General features: G+C 49.0%; 1 protein-coding gene across 3 annotated transcripts in view; it reads right to left on the bottom strand.

Moving 5' to 3' along the window:
* Window positions 1–16,314, bottom strand: part of DPF2 (double PHD fingers 2) — a 36,368-nt gene extending 20,054 nt beyond the window's left edge. For all 3 annotated transcript variants that reach the window (XM_090055092.1, XM_090055093.1, XM_090055094.1), the window contains exons 1-5: window positions 16,162–16,314; window positions 5,829–5,989; window positions 4,299–4,406; window positions 2,913–3,076; window positions 554–646 (exon numbers count right to left, since the gene is read on the bottom strand). In XM_090055092.1, coding sequence (XP_089911218.1) covers window positions 554–646; window positions 2,913–3,076; window positions 4,299–4,406; window positions 5,829–5,989; window positions 16,162–16,292 — 657 coding nt within the window. In that variant the 5' untranslated portion in view covers window positions 16,293–16,314. The remainder of the gene's footprint in view (window positions 1–553; window positions 647–2,912; window positions 3,077–4,298; window positions 4,407–5,828; window positions 5,990–16,161) is intronic.
* Window positions 16,315–20,435: the final 4,121 nt, after the last annotated feature.

Genomic DNA, 20,435 nt, shown 5'->3' with positions numbered 1-20,435 from the left:
TCCTGGGAAGTATCGTGGAAGGCTAGTATCCACCCTGATCTTTTACCCTGGTTGAAATCCATTTCCCATGAGCCTTTGCACCCTCTGAGGAGCACGGTTCATTGTGGGAACCCGCTGAGCTTTTCCAAGGTTTCTGTAACATTATCATGGCCTCAACCCAGCAATCACCACGGAAAGTGGCACTGGCTACAATTTCCCACAGAATTAACCCAAAAACACAATTCTTGCCAGAATACAAAGATTTACATTTAAATTTAATACTTAGATTTATAATAATGCATAAATGTATATGACATTTCTCTGGAATTGACTATTTAATTATGAGGTTTTTGCCTTTCCGCAAATCAGCAGCAATGGATGGGACCAGCAGGGCCCCTCTGCCAACCAGCGGCAAGAGGCAAGGCCATGAAATGCTCACGAAATCAACTCCGTGCACTGAGAGCAAGCCACAAAAAACCCTTCATCTTGCCATGATTTAAGTAGGTCCCTAGTTATTGCTTTGCTGTCTCTGGCGAATACTTTTTCCCCTCTGACCTCAGCTGCCAGGTGTTACCTTAGCCTTGCCCTTGCCCCGTCGCTTTGGTGTATCCTCCTCATAGTCCTCGTCATCCAGATCATCCAGGAAGTCATCCGGTTCAAGGATCCGCTGGAAAAAGAACAGAGGATTATAGTCTCTGGCTGCACCAAAAGGGATAATCCAGCTAAGGAGCAAGACTATGATGCAGGATATCATGACTCAGCTCTGCTACAAACCCCGGGTGCGTCTTTCAGTGCATATCCTGGTTTAACAGGGACTTACGATGTATAACTTGAAATAAACAAGCATAGTTTTATTCTTAATCACTCCAGACCATTGAATGCCACACAGCTGAGAAACGGAGAGATGGAACAGGATGCCAGAGTTTCAATGACCAATGAAAGGGGGAGGAGTTCTACCCCCTCTGGGCCATAATCAAGGAAGATTTTATAAGACAGGAGAAAAGTAACATATTTTCAAATATATACGCGCACCCAAATAAGACACGCACCTTTTTGGGAACAGAAGTCTTTTAACATACTGTATTTATAAGCATACCACACACATGCTTTCCCCAAAAATCCACCCTTCTTTGTTGGGGTGCATGCCGTATGTGCAGAAAAAGATTTTCTTCACTGGCATAGAAGCATGAAGACACTGTACTGTAATGTAAAGATTTTCCAGGAGATGTAGCTGCATAGAGCAGGGACAGAGTCGAATCTTCAGCTTGTTCACTCTCCCTTTTCCTGCTCCATTCCCTGGCCCCACTTTGCTCAGTTTTAACCCTTTCATAACTGAACTGTCAGCAGCTCTCGGCAGCCCTAACCTTCCATGCAGCTACTAATCAGCAATTGTGTTCCACATCAGAAGTGGCCACATTTGGGGGCAAAAGGATGCCACTTCAAACAGGTGCAGCCCTGTAGGAGAAGAAAAAGTTGCATCAACTTGGCTGGGTGCAAAACATCATCACAGATAAAACCTAGGAGCTGGGAGGCCCCCAAAATATTTCACCTTAGGCTATACAAATAATCCAGCAGAAACATAAATTGTTTCCCTATAAAATATGGCTGATGGAGCTAACCCGTTAACATCTCGGGTGAACTCTGTTACCCTACCCACAAGCCTCAGGGACTGATCAGCCACTGTGTCAAACAGCCGTGAATTGAAACAGTGCTTGCAGGTGACAAATAAAAGCAGTAACCCAAGTGACAGGGTTGGAAGCAAAAGGTAAGAAAGAGGAATTAAAAAGTCATCGCCCACCTGGGTGGGAGAAGGAATAGAAAGAGCGAACGGCAGTAGAATAGAAAGCGATTCCCCATTACCACAACCCAGACAAAGCATGATGAAAATCCCTAATTGGTTCTTCCAAAGGCCCCTTTATTCACTGTTATCAAAGGCATGTCAGCAGCAAAGCATAATGAAGCAGCTGAGTGATTCGTATCCAATTGTAAGCGGCTGTTCCCTTGGTTATTAAAAAGGCTGGATAATTTGCTTGCATTCGAGACACATCAAAGGGAGTTGTGCACCTAAATACCTTGGAAACCAGCACTGTTCATCTCCTTGGAGCACAGACTGGCTTTCCAGTCTATTCCCCAATGTCACTTACTGTGCATTCTTGCATACAACACAGCCCAGAATATAACACACACACTGCTTTTAAAAGACAAAATGACAAGAGAAAGATCTTTCTTAACAATAAGTAATGGAGTAGCAGCAGCAGGTAGGGAGCAGAGACTGCTCAGTGTTCAGCTCTTATCTTATTTCTCACACATTGCAGAATCATAGAAAAGTTAGGCTGGAAGGGATTTTCATAGACATCTTCTAGTCCATCTAGAGGCTGGACTAGATGGCCTTGTGAGATCTCTTCCAGCCTGATTTTCGTGATCCTACACCCCTGGCTGGCACAAATCACAGAGAAGTGGGGCTGGAAAGGAACTCCAGAGAATGCACCTAGTACAACTCCCTCCCTGTCTGAAGCAGGATCATCTTTATCCAAACCATCCTCTACAAATCTATCATCTAATCTCTTCATAAAATTACTGTCAACCCTGGCACAACACAAGACATCACACCTAAACCTGCCACAGGTAAAGCAAAGGGACTATGGCAGCCAACATCTTGCTTCTGTAAATGTAATACAAGTTCAAGAGATCCAAGTTAGAGGCAAACACCCACTCCTCCAGGGGATAAAATTTCTTCTTGACCCCAAATATAGCATCAGTCTGACCCTGAGTGGACAGGCAATACTCTCCAGCCAGAAACCAGTAATGTGCACCAGCTTTTTTGGGGGAAAGTGTATGTTGTATGCAAGATAATACAGCATCTAAATGACACCCCTGATTCCTTGCAATTAACAGAGGGAGGGGCTTTATCCTGCTTCAATGCCCCGCTGTACCTTCCGCGCACGGCTGTTGGTAACAGGGAACTCAGTGAGGCTGTCATCATCAAGGCGAGCATCCGGCAGGGTGCGTTTCTCCAGGGGGTCGGTCCTCAGGAGAGCCTCCAGGCTGCTGCCATCTTGGGAGATAAGCCCTTCTTTCTTTAAGGTCTGATCTGTGTCTGCAGAGAGGGGGTAAAGGGTTAGTGCTGCCCCAATCCCCCTTCCCATGTCTGACCTGCTGCTCTGCTTTCTGCTCCCTGCCCTACAGGGCTGCTTTGTTCCTTACTCGCTTCCCAGAAACTTGCCTCTCTCACTTACCAAGAGCTAAGCTACTGCTGGTTCATTTCCACTTACCACAGGGTAAAAGCAGGCAAATGGGAAGTTACTGCAAGTAGCTGAGGCAGAGTAAAGCCTCATCCCTTTTTACCTTGTTCGTAAGTCCACACTTTAAGCCCATGCATTCAGCTGGGGGGCCTAGATCCAGCCTCTCAGCTGGTTACGGGATCATAGTATCATGTGAAATTCCATCCAGCCCTACTTTCTTAAGGTCATCTCGTCAAGACAGGTTCAGCCCTGACTAAACCATCACAGCCAAGTGCGTCTAACCTGCTCTTGAAAACTTCCAAGGATAGAGACTCCACAAGTTCTCTGGGCAGCCTGTTTCAATGCTTTGCCACACACAGTCAGAAAGTTCCACCTAATCTCCAACCTACATTTCCTCTGCTGCAGCTTGAGGCCATTGCTTCTAGTCCTGTTCCCTACAGCCACAGCAAAAAGCCCATCTCCAACCTCTCTATAATCATCCTTCAGGGAATTGAGGACTGTGATCCAATCCTCTTCTCCAGGTTAACCTTAGTTCCTTCAGCCTTTCCTCACAAGTCTTGCCTCCCAAGTCTCTGATCATTTGTATTGTCTTGAGCTGGACTCTGGGCAAGAAAATTGATTTATCTTAGCTCAGATTCTGGAATTTTCACATATGCCAACCAAGGAGTCATGGGAGACAAGGAAGAGTGAGGGGAAGCTGCAGAACCCCATTTTATTCCTGTTCTCCCCTAAAAGCAGGCTCATGTGGGATAAGGGCAGCTCCCTCCAAGCTCCTTTCCCATCCTCATGCTCCTGTCAGGGTCCCAAGCATCTCCCTGCTGGGACAGCCCAGATGCACTGAGTTACAGGCTCAATCAGCCAAGCTCTGACTATATAGGGCTCAGCCACAAGTTACAATACCCAGAACTGACGTTTCCCAGTCCCAACTAGTAGCTGAGACATCTGCAGCAAGGCCATAGAAACTAGATTTGACCACACAGTGCCTATGGAAGCAACATGGGTGAGGCTACATCCCTGAGAGCAGAGGCAGGATGGTCTGGGTGTGATGACATGCTGCATAGGTGGACAGACTGTTACCTGGTTTGATGGAAGGGAAGGAGAGCCTGGGGTCCTCGGGAGGGTGAGAGCGGCGCTTTTTCCGCCAGCGACGTGCCGGGTACGAGTACAGCTGGCCAGCAGCCAAGCCTGTCAAAAGGGAAAGGGGTGGATACAGGCTCATAGACAGGCCCAGCATGAGATAAACACTCACTGAGAACCCTGGGGAAATCTAGTTGCAGGATCATGTCCCCCCCAAACAGCAAGATTCCACTGGAGGAGGCAGAGAGAGAGAAAAAGAAAGAACTACAGATAGGCCCTGCCTTGACAGTCTGAGCCCATGAAGCAGGAGGGGCAAACTGAGGCACAGACCAACTACTCGACTTGCAACAAGTCAGAGCTGAGAACAGAACCCAGGTGTCCTAGCACCCAAACCACTTCTGCAAAACAGAAACACCAACTGCTGAGAATGGAGATAGGCATTCCCAGACGTGGGAGAGAGAGAGAGGCACAGCAAACCCCTGTATGAGAAGGGACAGCTGAGTGCCTACACCCTAACTTCTACTCTGAGAAGCTGTGATCAAGACAGTCTGATGCCATAGTCACCCAACAAACCCAGGAGGCCTGGGAAAAACACCCAGTGCCCTAGCATCCATCAGGTAAGTGATGAACAAAGACTTCTGCAAAACTTTGCTCTTGTTGATACTGGCATTGAAAGAACATCCAGGCCATGCAATGGACACCCTGCACTCAGCACTGTACAATCGCAGAGCAAGATGGTCCCAGCCTCAGTTTACCTGGCCCTTTCAACTAGTTCGTGCCCAAGTCTGGCTTTGCTTTGCACGTGGCAATCTGGCGTGACGACTGACGTGGTCTCATGGCTCCCTCATGTTCTCCCATCTGTCATCTCAGGCTTCGTATTTATGTAGAGAGTTTGGAAACCAGAGTCAAGTGACCTGTTGTAGCGCATGTGGACTCCCCTAGTTCATTTAACCCCAGGGGTAGCAGTCGGTCTGATGCAAAGCACTTGCTGCCACCTAGTGGCCAGGTACTATAATACGCCTACTGCAACTCTGCTCTTTGCTGTGAGCTAATTTGATGCCAAATTAAAATCTGGGATAAATTACCATATTAACTCACATACCATATGTACCCCCCCCACCCTGCCCAAAAAAAAAGCCTTCCAAAAATCAGTATGCAAGACTTAAACGGGTAAGCTGATTTTTCTTCACCAGAACAGAAGCAGGGAGGAATAGAAGCATGACAATGACCGAGAGCTTCTCTCTGCCTGCCAGCAAGGAGGACGGGTGCAGTGTGGTGTCAACCCTTTGGTAACTGCTCTCAAATTGGAGACATTAAGCCAAAACCTGCTTCAAATTTAAAAACAGCTGGGAAAGCAGGAGGGGACCTCTTGCTGGCAGGGATAGAGAGAAGCTGGCACCCATCAGGAAACACAGTGTCTTCATAATAAAGCCAGCTCCAGGTCACAACTCTGGAAAAACTGAAGCAGCGGGCAATACTAGGGACTCCAGGAGGCCCCGCTGCAAGACAGCACCAGGAAAGAGCACTCACCTGGGCCTCGATGACGCTTCTCCATCCAGATGTAGCAGTTGCTCTGTGCCACCCCCGTCTGCGAGTCCAGGAAGGGGAGTCGGACACTTCTCTCTGCACACAGCCTAGCGTTGTAGTTGTGGCACTGCTCCATCGCATCCTTGTAGTACTGCTCTCCCAAGCTGTAGACAGAAAGAGCAGAAGAAACCCAGCATCAGCTACAGCCACAGCCTTACCCCTCGAGAGTTTGGAGCTACACCATAAGAAATACCACACTAGGTCAGACCAATGGCCTTTCTAGCTGAAAAGCAGTGGCAGCATTAATGACTCCTTTCCTACTGCCAAGTGTCCAGACCTGTGGGTCAAATAATATAACCTGGTGCACTAAATCAGCCTGGTACATGGCTAGATCAGGCATGGTGTAGGGCACAATAACACCCGTGGACCAACCCCACACAGGATCTGAGCTGTGGACCAACTCGTGCCACTTACATGGCTAGAAAAATCAGACACCACCACTTTAGGAGGGATAGCATATGAACAAGGCATGTCTAGAATGATCCATCCCCTGCCACACCCTTCCCTAGCATCCACCATTATCAGTTTAGAGATGCCAGAGGATATATCCCTTCCTGTTCTAACAGCCATTAATAATCTATCCTCCATGGATCTGCCTAGCCCCTTTCTGAATCTGACTATACTACCCTACCTCTACTACCTCCAGTGGTAAAGAGTTCCACGTATGAATGGTGTGCTATCTATAAAAAGTCCTTGCATATAATCATAGACAATGAGGGTGGAAGGGACCTCAGGAAGTCACAACTAGTCCAGCCCTCTGCTCCAAGCAAGACCAGCCCCAGCCCCAGCCACATCATCCCAGCCAAGGCTTCGTCTAGCTTGAGTGTTAAAACCTCCAAGGATGGAGATTCCATCTTTCTCTTGTTAAGCCTCCTGTTTATTTCAGTAGTGCCCCCTAGTTCTAATAGTCTAGGATTTGGGGAATAGCAGGTCCCTATTCACTTGCTCCATGCGCTTCATGACTGTATAGACCTCTGTCCTATGCTCCCTCAGCCTTCTCCTTCCCCAGCTGAAGAGTCCTGACCCTCTTAATTTCTCCTACTAGGGCAAGACCTGATATTCTTGGCTGCCTTCCTTTGCACCAGTTTAAATGCACTTTTGCAGAAGAGGAGACAAAAGCAGCACTGGTTCCACTGGGGGGGTAAATCACCCCCACTTTTAAAATAGGATATCATTACATCAGTCCAGTCGGCACCATTCAGAAAGCATCACCAACTGATGCACCACGTAGGAACTGCGTATGGCAGTTTTCCGAGCAACAGTTGAAACAGATATTAATGCAAGACGGTAGCTCTGAAAACAACCTTATTTGATGCACGTACCATACTCAGCTTTTCCCCTGAAAATTTAGCAATTGAAAAATCAAGCTGTGGATCTTAAAAAAAAGAAACCGATTCTGAACCGCTTGGTTCAAAGGAAAACAGTTTTTCTTCACTCTACCTTTCCAAAACAAGGTGCGTATCTTATTTGAGAGGTATAAGGCATCCCAGAGCATTACATTGGTTTATATATGAACCGTCAGCAAATTTGTAGACTAAGATTTTGATGTCTAAATAGCCACAAAAAAAAGGAATTATCCCTAAGAAAACGAAGCAGACACGCAAGTTCGACCCAGCTTTGATTTCTGCCACTATCTTCTAGTCCCGTTTCACCTCAATGCAAAATACTCTGCCTGAGACGGCAAGAAATCAAAAGTAGGCTTTATTGAATCATACCCCTGATGATAAGGTCAAATGTACGGAAGAGAAGAACGTGTTAAAAGCAGCAGAGAATATCATCCTTGAAAGATTTAATCCAACAAGTGAAAAAACCACAGCACGCATAAACAACTTCATAGATCCCACATCAAAACAGAGCGAGACTCTGTCTCCCATCCCTCCCCTTTCTGCTGGCAGTAATGAGCCATTTCTACCATCTGGAACATCAATACAGGTAATTAAATCCACTAACAGATAAAAAACAGTCAGTCACTCGCAGTCATCACAGATCCCCTGGTACTTTTTTGCACCTTCAGCAAATTCTACCCCGGTGACATTTCAGAGATAAAGGATTCCTCTCCTATTTTTGCCCCAAATAGCAGTGCTGTTTAAGATAACAACACCAGCAGACAACTGAGAAGCAAATGGATTTGGCAGGTGGAGGGATTACTATGTTGGGGGCCACTCAAGGAGGAAAACTGCTAAGACAAGTGTGAATGACTATAAGCCATCTCCGAAACACTCACATCAGCATCACTGCGCGCAAATATGCTCTGCTTACCCAATGGCTCTCCTGGGCACAGTGTGAAAGATGCCCCATCCCCCTCACTTCCACACCAGTGCCCCCAGATCGAGGCCAGATAGCAGCTTTGAAATGGTGCCGAGTGCCTAGAGCACATGTGCTGGACAACATACCCTCAGCGTTATTCGAAGGCCTTCTTTCTGGGGTTTAGCGGTACAAAGCAGGGGTGTGGAGTTTGTCATGGAGGCCACACAGATATGGAGATCCTCACTGAGGCCAAGCAATGGAGGACTGCAGCTTGAGAGGAGGGCACTGAACTTCTCCTGCAGCCATGAAGACGCAATGGCCTCAAACGCACTGCAAAGATACTGATGGGTCACCGATCTGCAGCACGTAGACATGGAGCATCCCCCTAAGAACAGTACCACCTCCAAACTCAAGCAGAACAGACATCCTACACTCACTCAGCTGGCATCCTCCAGTCCAGGTCCCCTGCTTTACCTGTAAAAGGTTAGGTGGTCTTGGCACAATGCGTCTTCTAGTCGTATGGCAGGATGCTGCATAGTTTTTAGGAACAGGTTAGATGAGCGCTTGCATGGGATGGTTTGAACACCGACAAACCTGCCTCGTGCAAGGGGTTAAACTAGATGACCTCCTACAGTCCCTTCCAGCCGGACATTTCTACGATTCCATTATAATGCCACGCTGAAACTACACTTCAAAATATAGATCAGGGCAGAGAAAAGAAATCAGCTAGCACAAAATCACCAAGGGAAAACCAGGGATCAACAGGAAAAATTGTGCTGCTTGGGTTAAATGCAATTTCCCCCTCCCCCACTTTCAGGTTCCCTTCTTTTTGCTACAGCAGCACTAAAACTCTCACTTAATTGAATGAGCTGTAATTACTGTAATTTGGACGTTAAAATCTCGCCACAAAGTATGGTGGGGAAGGGAAGCAGAAAATCTGACTGCTGTCAGCTGCTGTAGGAGAAAGCGCAGGAGAAAGGAGTTTTATATTCCCTGATGCTGGGACAGGAGAGGAAAGAAAATTGGATAAATATGTTAGCGTAACTCCCCTTTGTTTACACTGATGTATATTGATCCTGACACTTTAATACTGGCCAAAATGACTACATCAAACCAGAGAGCGCAAGGCAGACAGTGGCGGGGGGAGGAAAGCGTTTGATCCAGCTTGGGAACGCAGCTCTGTAATTACAAACGGGTGAGGAGGCTGAGTAACGAGTTAAAAGGCACACAGGAGAAGGGCTTTCAGACTCTGCGTGAAAATTCACAATTGAGGGGCACAATGCAAGGGAAGGGTGAGTTTTAAAACCCTCCATCCCAAATTAGATCTGAAACCACTGAGGACAGGGTGCGACAGCCTAAAATCTCATAGAGCTATTGAGGCCAAATATAAGCGACAGGGCTCGGCCTTTTTACACGCCCAAAAATACTTCCTGGAAATAACAGTGGTCAATATGCATTTCAGGCAAAACCTACCCCTGGCCACGCATCTGACCCACAGACTTTCAGACTGGCCTAAGGACCACTCGCACTAACTGAAGTAGAGGAAGATCTGGTAGCCAAACGAAGATACAGAGCTAACAACATCATCCCTGGACAGACCGCAAGTTTTGCCGACTGCTAGGTTAGAGATAAAGTCTGCTTCCACACTGAACAACACAAGCAGACCCAGGTATATTCACCAATTAGTTAGACCATGGTCCTGAATTGTAATATAGGCTGAACTATGCCATGGACTCAGATCGGCAGTTCCCTATCTTTTTAGACTCCAAGCCCCCCTCGGAAAATGCCAGCTCATCACAGGCGAAGAACAGAGCAATTTTTCTGTTGCAAAGAACTATGAAAGATCCTAACAGGTCAGAAGGGTTTGGACACTCTGGATTCGTACTGGAAATCTCTGGGTTTCCTCAGCCAATCATATTTTCATATCAAACAGAGCTAACATTGCATGCCACCCCAGACATTTCAAGGCCGGCACCCTGGTTGACAACTACTGATGCAGATGCAGGTCTGCATTTACGTATGCACCAGCCAGACCTCTGTATGCATTTGCTGCACACCTCCTCAGATGGGTGCAGACTGGATGGGGGCATCTTTGGTACCCACAACTGGGCTACAAACGACACCCTCCCCAACCCACTACAGAGGAGCAGAAAGAGCACTGAATGGTGGGTGGATAGAACTGGCTCCCATTCCCAACACTCGCACCTTGTGTGCCTGGATTTACTAACAGTGCGAGTCAATTCTCCCTGTGCAAAGCAGGGTTAAATTCCACCCTCTGTAAAATAAGTTTTAGGCCCCGAAATGCGAAGGGCAGTGCTCTCCCAATACGTTACTTTAGTGCTGTTTTCAGAGAGGAAAATGTTTCTACAGCTGTGGGAAACAGGGCAAGAATCCCCCTGGAAATGACTGATGCAGCTTTGACTGTATAGGCAGCTAGAGAGAATGGGTTGGGAAGAATTAAAAGCAGGAAAAGCCACAGGAAAGAGAGGCAGCTTGGTGGAAGACAGGAAAACTTCCATGTGCAGATGGCTCAATTCTCTGCTTCAAACAGAGGTGGAAGCTCTTCTTTATTGGAATTGGATCTGTATTTTTGTGTGGCTCCATCTAATACGTGCAATCAGCCTGGACTTCTCGTTCCTGTGTTTTATCATAACGCCACTCCTCTGCGTTCACTGAAGAGAGCTTAATTAGCCTCAAAACATCAAACAAAAGTACAACTCTCCCTTGAACAACCTCCCCCATGCTGTTATTTTTGGTTTAAGTCCCACAAATACAAAAATATCCAAAGGAAGGAAGGAAAGAAAAAAAAAAAGAGTTCTTTGATACCTCAAACACTGACAGGAATTCATTCTGGAATCTAGATGTCCTGCAGAATAACTGCAAGCACAACCACAGACTGGGGCATGACTGCCTGGGCTGCAAAACTGCAGAGAAAGACTTGGGGGTTACTGTAGAGCATAACCTGAATACGAGCCAACAGGGCGCTTTTGCTGCAAACAAAGCCAACACCAGACTGGGCTGTATTAACAGAAGTGTCTCTTGCAAGTCAAAGGCAGTATCTCTCTCGCCCCGTTCAGCACAAGTGAGGCCTCACCTGGAGTCCCACGTCCATTTTTGGGCCCCACACTTCAAGAAGGAGGTGGACAATAATGATTACAAGCCTGGGAAGCATGGCTTATGATACAAGGACAAGCTGAAACAAGTAGGAGCATTTAGTCTGGAGAAGACTAAGGGGGAGATTTGATCACAGTCTCAAAACCCTGAAGAGCAATTATATGGGATGGGGAGACAGGCTTCTCTCTGTGACTGCAAGGGACAGGACTAGGAGCAATAGCCTCAAGCACGCAGCAGGGGAAATTGAGGTGGGAGATAAGAAAGAACGTCCCAACTCTGAGGGTGGCCGCGCATTGGAAATGCTCAGCAAGTTGGACAGACACTTGGCTGGTGTCTTTCTTACCTTGAGCAGGAGGCTGGACTAGATGTGACCTCCTGAGGTCCATCCCAGCCCAACTTCCCTATGATCCTATGAACTCAGCCTCTTTACAAGGGTTCAGGCCACACTGAAGGACAAAATAAACACCTTATTTATGCAGATACCACACTTACCTTTTTTCCCCTAAGACTAGTTATTGAAACTTAGGGGGCTTGTCTTAAATGGTTCTGAACACTCTGGTGAAATGGAACGAATCTTTCTTTTCTTTCATTTACTTTGCCCCCAGACAAGGTGCCAGTCTTATCTGAAGGCATGTGGTATACAATTAAATACAGTATCTCTTTCCTGCACCCCCTTTTAAAAATTGTCTTATCTCATACCGATTTCCCTAGCCAACCACTTTGAGAAAGCATACAGAGGAACATATTCTGACTTCAATTATACACAGAACAGCTCCACAGATTTTAAAGGAATCATCCAGGTTTTACGCTGGTCAGCTTGAGGGCAAGATCTGACTCCTGTTCCACAAAAAATGTTTCCTTAAAAGGTTTTACAAATACTGCTTGAGACATAGCAGGGGTCGTGAATTAAGAACCACAGTGAGACAACACAGGAGGTCTGTTTCCAATATCATCATTTCCCCATCCTCCCCCCTGCCCCCCAAAAATACTCTCCCATTTTCCTATGTCCATTTGGATAATAAGATCTTCAAAGCTGGGACTGCATCTCAGGACAATTTTACATAGCAGCCTCAGTTTCCAATCACCACAGCAGAAGTTATCTAGCTGGCACTAACCAGAGAAATTATGCTCAAAACCCCATTTTATGGATGGCTTCAGCTAATACAGTTACTTCCACCCCCATTGCCAAGAGTCTCAAAAAAGAGTTTTGTGCTGGAAGTTATTACAATTAATTATGGGGAAAGGAAATGGACCGTATACTTCGGGGGGGGGGCAAGGAATGGAAAAAGAGCCCTGTGAAACCCCTTTACAAAATTCCTGCCTGTTTTTCAATGGCAGCAAGAGATTCGCAATTTTTCCAACGATAGAAACAAAGCAGGGCAAGCTCATGCCTTGACATAAAGGCTTCCTGAAAGGTTTGCACAGAGATAACACGCCTTGGGACCGTTAAAACACACTAAGCCGCAATCAGGAGACCAATGCTGGCTTTTTAAGACTGGGCGGCAGCTCCTCAGCCATCCTCACTGCAAAAAGGCATTCACAACTTTCTGCTCCAAAAAGCAAACAGCCTCCCTTTTCATGAAAAATAAATAAATTCCACCCTCATGTGACCAAGTGGATAATGCAATACTTTCTATTTCACTGGCTTTTTGAGCATCCTGACTACCCAGAGATGTACAAAAGGTTACTCACAGATCGGTGGGGGTTAGATATACCCTTGCAGGGAGATGCTGCAGTACAGATTTGGGGCCAGAAAGCATACTGTAGGGCAGCGACTGCCCACTGCAGAACCCAAGGACCCCCAGGATCTTTAACACACTTTATCTTCACAAACCTCCCATGAAGGAAGAGAGAGGTTTGAGATAACTGAGTCCAAGCTCCAGCCTCTATCCAGGCTGACTGCAGAATGGTTTTTCTCCCCCGTGGGCTACAAGTTCCATGAGCCATTTCCAGACTGGGATTGCACTACAAACGCCCAGGCTGAAACTGGGGCCTGTCATGCTGGGCACTGTATAACCCCGCAAGGCGCTGCTCAGTCCCCCAGTGAAAACCAGCCCCTGCCCAGAGTAACTCACTGTATAGACAAGACAGGTAAGTGTCATTAGCCCCATACCACAGCTGGACATCTCAGCCTTGGGGGGCACGTACAGCACCCAGCGCAGCCTTGTCCTAAGGCATATATATTTTTTTTTAAGAATTCCTGCTGTTTGGTGCACTGTAAGGGGAAGAAACTCTCTTTTCACAAGAGAAAGCAGAAGCTTGGCTGAAAAGGATGAATTCTAGCAGAAGCATAGCCGTGCAAGTCCCCTGGCACGGCTGCACAAGCACTCGTGGTGCTCTGGTGAGGCACTGGAGGACTGGAAGAGGGCCGTGGTCCCCATCTTCAAAAAAGGCAGGAAGGAGGACCCGGGAAACTATAGGCCGGTTAGTCTCACCTCGATCCTAGGCAAGCTGTTTGAGAAAATTATGCTGGCACACATCCAGGAGGGGCCAGCAGGGGACTGCATGCTTAGGAGCAACCAGCACGGGTTCATCAGTGGCAGGTCCTGTCAGACCAACCTGGTGGCCTTTTACGATCAGGTCACCAGATCATTAGAGGCAGGGGCAGCAGTGGATATAGTCTTCCTGGACTTCCGGAAGGCTTTTGACGCTGTCTCTCACCCCATTCTCATTAAGAAACTGGGGGGCTGTGGTGTAGACACCCACACAGTCAAATGGGTAGCCAACTGGCTGGAGGGCTGCACCCAGAGGGTGGTAGTAGATGGGTCCTTCTCAACCTGGAAGGACGTGGGCAGTGGGGTCCCCCAGGGCTCGGTCCTTGGGCCCGCACTGTTCAACATCTTCATGAGTGATTTGGACGAGGGGGTAAAAAGCACCCTGTTCAGATTTGCTGATGACACTAAGATGTGGGGGGACATGGGCACACTGGAAGGATGCAACAGGCTACAATCAGACCTGGACAGGTTACAGGGGTGGACGGACGAGAATAGGATGGGTTTCAACACAGACAAGTGCAAGGTGCTGCACCTGGGGAGGAACAACCGGCACCATACCTACAGGTTAGGGAACTCCCCTCTTGACAGCACGGAGGCGGAAAAGGATCTTGGGGTCATCATTGACTCCAAGATGAACATGGGCTGGCAGTGTGCGGAGGCAGTTAGGAAGACCAACCGCACCTTGTCATGCATCCACAGATGCATCTCGAGCAGGTCCAGGGAGGTGATCCTCCCCCTCTATGCGGCACTGGTCAGGCTGCAGCTGGAGTGCTGCGTCCAGTTCTGGGCCCCGCACTTCAGGAGGGATGTGGGCAGCATGGAGAGGGTCCAGAGGAGGCCACTCGCACGATCAGGAGACAACAGGGCAGGCCCTACGAGGAGAGGCTACGGGACCTGAACCTGTTCAGCCTCCACAAGAGAAGGCTGAGGGGGGATCTAGTGGCCTGTTATAAACTAGTCAGGGGGGATCAGCAGACAGTGGGGGAGTCACTGTTCCCCCGAGCACCGCCAGGAGTGACCAGGAATAACGGTCACAAGCTGGCAGAGGGTAGGTTTAGGTTAGATACCGGGAGGCGCTACTTCGCGGTCAGGGCGGCTAGGGTCTGGAACCAACTTCCAAGAGAAGTGGTGCAGGCTCCTACCCTGGGGGTGTTTAAGAGGAGGTTAGATGAACATCTTGCTGGGGTCGTTTGACCCCAGTACTCTTTCCTGCCATGGCAGGGGGTCAGACTAGATGATCTGCTCAGGTCTCTTCCGACCCTAGAAACTATGAAACTACGATTAGCCTCCAGGAGTTACCCCAGTGTCCCAGGTACTGCTCCCACTGAGGATTCAGCCAGACCTCCCATGTTACAGGCATCCTTTGGATGCACTGGAGAAAGGACAAAGCCAGAGACATTATGAAGGAACGCCCCTCCCCATCCAATCCCACACCCCTATACCATCCTAACCCACCCCATCCCCAAACACTCATCAGTTCCAAGCCCTCCTCAGTTTCAGGGCAGATTCTAGCTGATTCACCATGATTTTGCAAGCCGGGATTGTGAGAACAGCACTGGAGCTCCCCCCTACCCCTTCACAGCAGGGTGATCTCTTCCTCCCTTGTCCCCCACTCCCCAGGTCCCTTTTCCCCCCTTTGGGGTCCTTGTCTTTCCTTTCACCCCAAGGATCCCTGCAGGGCTGCCCTCAGGGACCACTGGGGGGGATTTTCTTCCCTATCCACCCCACAGGAAGTTGATGGGAGGGGGTTTCTCCCCACTCCCTCCATAAGTCCCCTTATGCAGGGGGCTCAAAACCTTCCCCTCTCAGCTTCCTGTCCCTGCTCAGGGACCCTGGGGAGAGGATTTGACACCCCCTTGCCCCCAAGGGTCTAGTAGAAGAGAAGCTTCTCCCCTCTCCACCCCTAAGCCCGACCCACAATATGGGGGCTCCCTTTCCCCCTGCTCCCCCAGACCCTCTATTGGGGGCACCTCTCCCCTTCTAGAGACTCCTTCCCCCACATCCCCTCCTAACCCCCCACCCCAAAGACCCCCCTAAGAACTGCCCCTCCCACAACCCACCCAGCCCCTTCCCCCCAGAAGACCCCCCCTTCCCTATAGGGCCCCCATTGTTCCCCACAACCCCCCATCCCCCCTCCACGGGCGCTCCGAAGTGACCCTGGGGGGAAGGGGTCCCCCCCTCCCAGCGCATTCCCAGGGTGGGGGGGCGGGTCCTCCCCCCAAACTAGGAGCCGGGCTGAGAAACTTTGCGCCGAACAATGAAAGCCCCGGAGAGGGAGAGCGAGTCCGTCCCTCCCCTTTCCGGGAGACTTGGTCTCGTCCGGGGGTCCTCCCGTTCCATTTGCGCGGCTGAGGTCCGGACTGCACCACTGCCCCCGCCAAGGGGGAGGGTAAAAGGAGGTGGGGGGCGAAACCACTCACAGCTTCACGACGTTCTGTACCACCGCCGCCATCTTGCCTCCGCCGCCTGGGCCGTGGGCCGCCCCGCGCGCATGCGCCGAGAGCTGCAAGGCAGCGAGGAACTGGGGGAAAACCATCCTCCTACTACGCATGCGCAGAAGCCTCCTCCCGCCCCACTCTTGATTAATAAGTACGCGTGCGCCAACTGAGAATCAGGCGCCCGCTCTACTCTAATGCTGGGTCATCATGGCGCATGCGCCGAGGCTCACAAGCCTCTGCCTGGCCCTCGGCGATGCACATGCCCAGAGAGTGCGTGCTCGACCTCGAATGCGCAACCCGTCGGGCGGGGTTGGTGCGGTTCTGGGGCGCATGCGCAAGAGGGGATGGGGTTAAAAAGGCGGGAAAAAGGGCGTGAGGGAGGGAAGAACAGAGAAGGAGAGTGACTAAGGGGAAGGGGGAAAAATGGAGGAATGACAACAGCATTTAAAAAGAAGGGAGGGGTGAGAAAAATGGAGGGATGAGGGGGAAGACTAGAGAGATGGAGAGAGGTGGATGGACTGGAAAGAGAAGCACTGAGACTAGGTGGGAAGGATGATGGGTGATGGGGAAGGAGAAAGGGGGGAGTAGGTAGATAGTTGAAGGGAGGAACTGATTGCAACTTGACTCCCAACAGCCTAGTCCCTTTTGCCATGCGGGTCACTGGTGTGAGAGAGGCTGATTGCTGCTGCCGTGGGACCTGCAGTCTTCCATAAAGGGACGGAGTGGGCTGGGAGTGTGAAGCGTGCAGGAAGCTGCCCTTGCTATACCTGCCCTGGACATGCATAGGATTGGTGCTGAGGGTCTCTGTTGTAAGGTGGGTGGGATGTGGGCACACTGGAAGGATGCAACAGGCTACAATCAGACCTAGACAGGTTACAAGGGTGGGTGGACGAGAATAGGATGGGTTTCAACACAGACAAGTGCAAGGTGCTGCACCTGGGGAGGAACAACCGGCACCATACCTACCGGTTGGGGAACTCCCCTCTTGTCAGCACGGAGGCGGAAAAGGATCTTGGGGTCATCATTGACTCCAAGATGAACATGGGCCGGCAGTGTGGGGATGCAGTCAGGAAGGCCAACCGCACCTTGTCCTGCATCCACAGATGCATCTCGAGCAGGTCCAGGGAGGTGATCCTCCCCCTCTATGCGGCACTGGTCAGGCCGCAGCTGGAGTACTGCATCCTGCGACAGCATGGAGAGGGTCCCGAGGAGGCCACCCCTATGATCAGGGGACAATAGGGCAGGCCCTACGAGGAGAGGCTACGGGACCTGAACCTGTTCAGCCTCCACAAGAGAAGGCTGAGGGGGGATCTTGTGGCCTGTTATAAACTAGTCAGGGGGGATCAGCAGGCAGTGGGGGAGTCACTGTTCCCCCGAGCACCGCCAGGAGTGACCAGGAATAACAGTCACAAGCTGGCAGAGGGTAGGTTTAGGTTAGATACCGGGAGGCGCTACTTCACGGTCAGGGCGGCTAGGGTCTGGAACCAACTTCCAAGAGAAGTGGTGCAGGCTTCTACCCTGGGGGTGTTTAAGAGGAGGTTAGACGAACATCTTGCTGGGGTTGTTTGACCCCAGTTTTCTTTCCTGCCTTGGCAGGGCGACTAGATGATCTGCTCAGGTCCCTTCCGACCCTGGAAACTATGTAAAAATAACTTTGTAAATTTTGCTGTAAACAAGGTAAGGATCCCAAAATCAGTAGCATTTTGGATGGCATGTGTCCACATACCCGTTGGTAATGGGGCTAACTAATAGGAAAAAGCTTGCTGGGCTTTGACTCAAGAAGCAGCAGTAAAGGGAGTCTTAGGCAAACAGAAGAGACAGCATGTTAACACTGGTATAATTCATCTACATTGACACAATTGTACTGCAATCCACAGTGGACAGACAAGCAGTTGCCTTGGGCTTCCTGCAACAATAGGCAACTATTATTCTGCCTTTCCACCGGGTAGTAAGAGAACATGCAATAGTAATGAACAAATGGGTAATCTGGGAAAAGCATGGACACACAGCAAGCTACACTGGTTTATCTTTCCTGCTGCTTTTCCCCAAACCCTGGTAAGCACGCTGGCACAAAGGTTTACATTGTGTCTCCTCCTTGTTCACCCCAGCGTAAAAGCAGTTTACACTGATGTAAATGTGTTGGATCCAGACCCAGAGGTAAGTTGTGTCCTCAAGAAATAAGACTCTTGTTCTTCTCAACAGCACATGCTTAGATTGAGCACCTTCCCCTCTGGTTGTCCATTGCGTGGGTTACAAATGCAGGACTGCTGTCCCACCGGGATGCTGGGGAGGAGGACAGCCCACACCCTAACAGAGTCATGGAAAAATATATTCAGAGCTGTTGACTCGCCTGCATTTGGACAGTGATAAATTATTCAGGCTTGATGCTGGGAAAGTTTTGCTCCTGTATTTGGAAGGTAAGCAGCCGCAGGCCTGGTCCTCAAAGCAGCAGAACAGAAAAAGAAGGTAATGGGGAAGGAAAATAAATGGGGAAATACTAAAATGTGAGTATTTAAGGACAAAACACCTGGTTAAGTAGATGAGGTTCTGGCCTAGACTTTAATGGCATGGTTCAATTTCTAGCTTGGCGATACATTCCTTGGGTGAGCTGCTTAGGGCTTCTCTACTTGGTGTGAACTTAAAGCACGCTGTCAACCATATTTGCTCACAAAACCCACCCAAAAATAAAACTCGCATCTTGTTTCTTGAAAGGCGGACTAAAGAACAAAACCAAACGTTTCTTGTAGTAAGTAACCGAGTAGCAGCAGCAGCAGAGCTGAACCTGCTCTCTGTTCTGCTGCCTGTAAGTTGTATGCAGATCTGACTTCCACTTTTGCCTGGTAAGGCAGAAACTATTCTTACCTTATTTCTTGCATATAAATTGCACTGCAGTTTCCAATAGCTCTTTTGGGGGCTTGGTGCATGTTGTATGTGAAAAAATATGGTATTCCTCATTAACTCCTGCTGACTAAGGCTGAGGAGGCTTAATCCATTTTCAAAGTGAAATAAACAGCCCCTGCAGAGTCTCACTGAAGAGTGTCTGCATATGGGGCTAGTGCAGAGTAGCTAGTGCACCATACATTCATACCCATCTTACTGCATAGTAACGTCCCAGGCTTGTAATACCCATCTCTAAACGTGTTGGGTAAATCATTCCCGATCTCCAAGGGATGGGTGTTGGAAGGATAAAAACCTGTGAATGCTTCTGTTGTGCTCAACTGCTGTGGGCCCAAGGGTCACAATTGAATCTTGAACAGAATAAGTAACCACACGGGTAGCTTTGGGCCAAAGTTCTCACTCTCTATGGGGTAACACATGTCTGCGAGTGAAAGTACATTGCCTTATTGTGAGCATGTTTTCTATAGCTCAGCTGCACCCGGCCTCATCATGACACTTCCTTGGCTTGTTCTCATCTTTCCTAGTAAGCAGACACATATTTGCCCTGCCTCTTTTTTTTTTTTTTTTTTCTTCTTAAATTCCATTACTGATTGTAGGTTCCTTCCCTCACCCCTGCCCTTCCAATACACAATTTAGCTCTTTGTTTCATGTTTCCCCTTCTCAGCTCCCCAGTAATTAATTCTGCAGTTGGAGTCTAATGGAAGGGTCTTTGCAATGCCAGTTCAGCTTGCGTTAGGAAGGGGGTGCCATGGCCAACCCCTGCACTGTTCCCGTGTCAGAGGTGTCAGCTTGTCAGGACAGCCTTTCTCTGCTTTCCTATTGCCAGCCAGGATGGCTAAAGTGAAGCTGTTGAACTTGCTTTATTTTCCCAAAATGGATTGGCTGCTCTTTCATTTTTCCACAGTGGGGTTAAGAAGGCATATGAGAGCACCAGACTCAGGAAGTGCAAAAGCTAGTTGGCCTCGAGTTATTTGGCTAAGGCATCCCTTTTCCCCAGGCAGCCACGCTGCAAGTATTTCCTTGATCCCAGGCTGCTCTGCTTCATACCCACTAGATTGCCACATGGTACAAATGGCTTTGGGAACTGCCAAAGGCAGCTGCCTTTGGGAACTATCAGCCAGTGGTGATAAGCAATGGGGTAGTTGTTCTACTGCAAACCCCCAGGCTAAGTACAGACAATCAAAAAGCCCAAGGCTAAATCAATTCAATCTCCACAGATTAGTCTAAACTGTGTAAACTGAACCAATAAACAAATGAACAGACATTCACTTTTGATTCCAGAAATGCAGCCATATGCCTGCAGTGGCCCAAGCCAGAAGCTGGGGGGGGCACTAGAGCACACCTCCCTGGTCTGCTGG

Source organism: Crocodylus siamensis, chromosome 6, assembly GCF_052110815.1.
Source record: "Crocodylus siamensis isolate JL-2025a chromosome 6, ASM5211081v1, whole genome shotgun sequence".
Classification (NCBI taxonomy): domain Eukaryota; kingdom Metazoa; phylum Chordata; order Crocodylia; family Crocodylidae; genus Crocodylus; species Crocodylus siamensis.
Note: the sequence above shows the minus strand (reverse complement) of the source record. Positions and strands in the feature narration are given on the sequence as shown.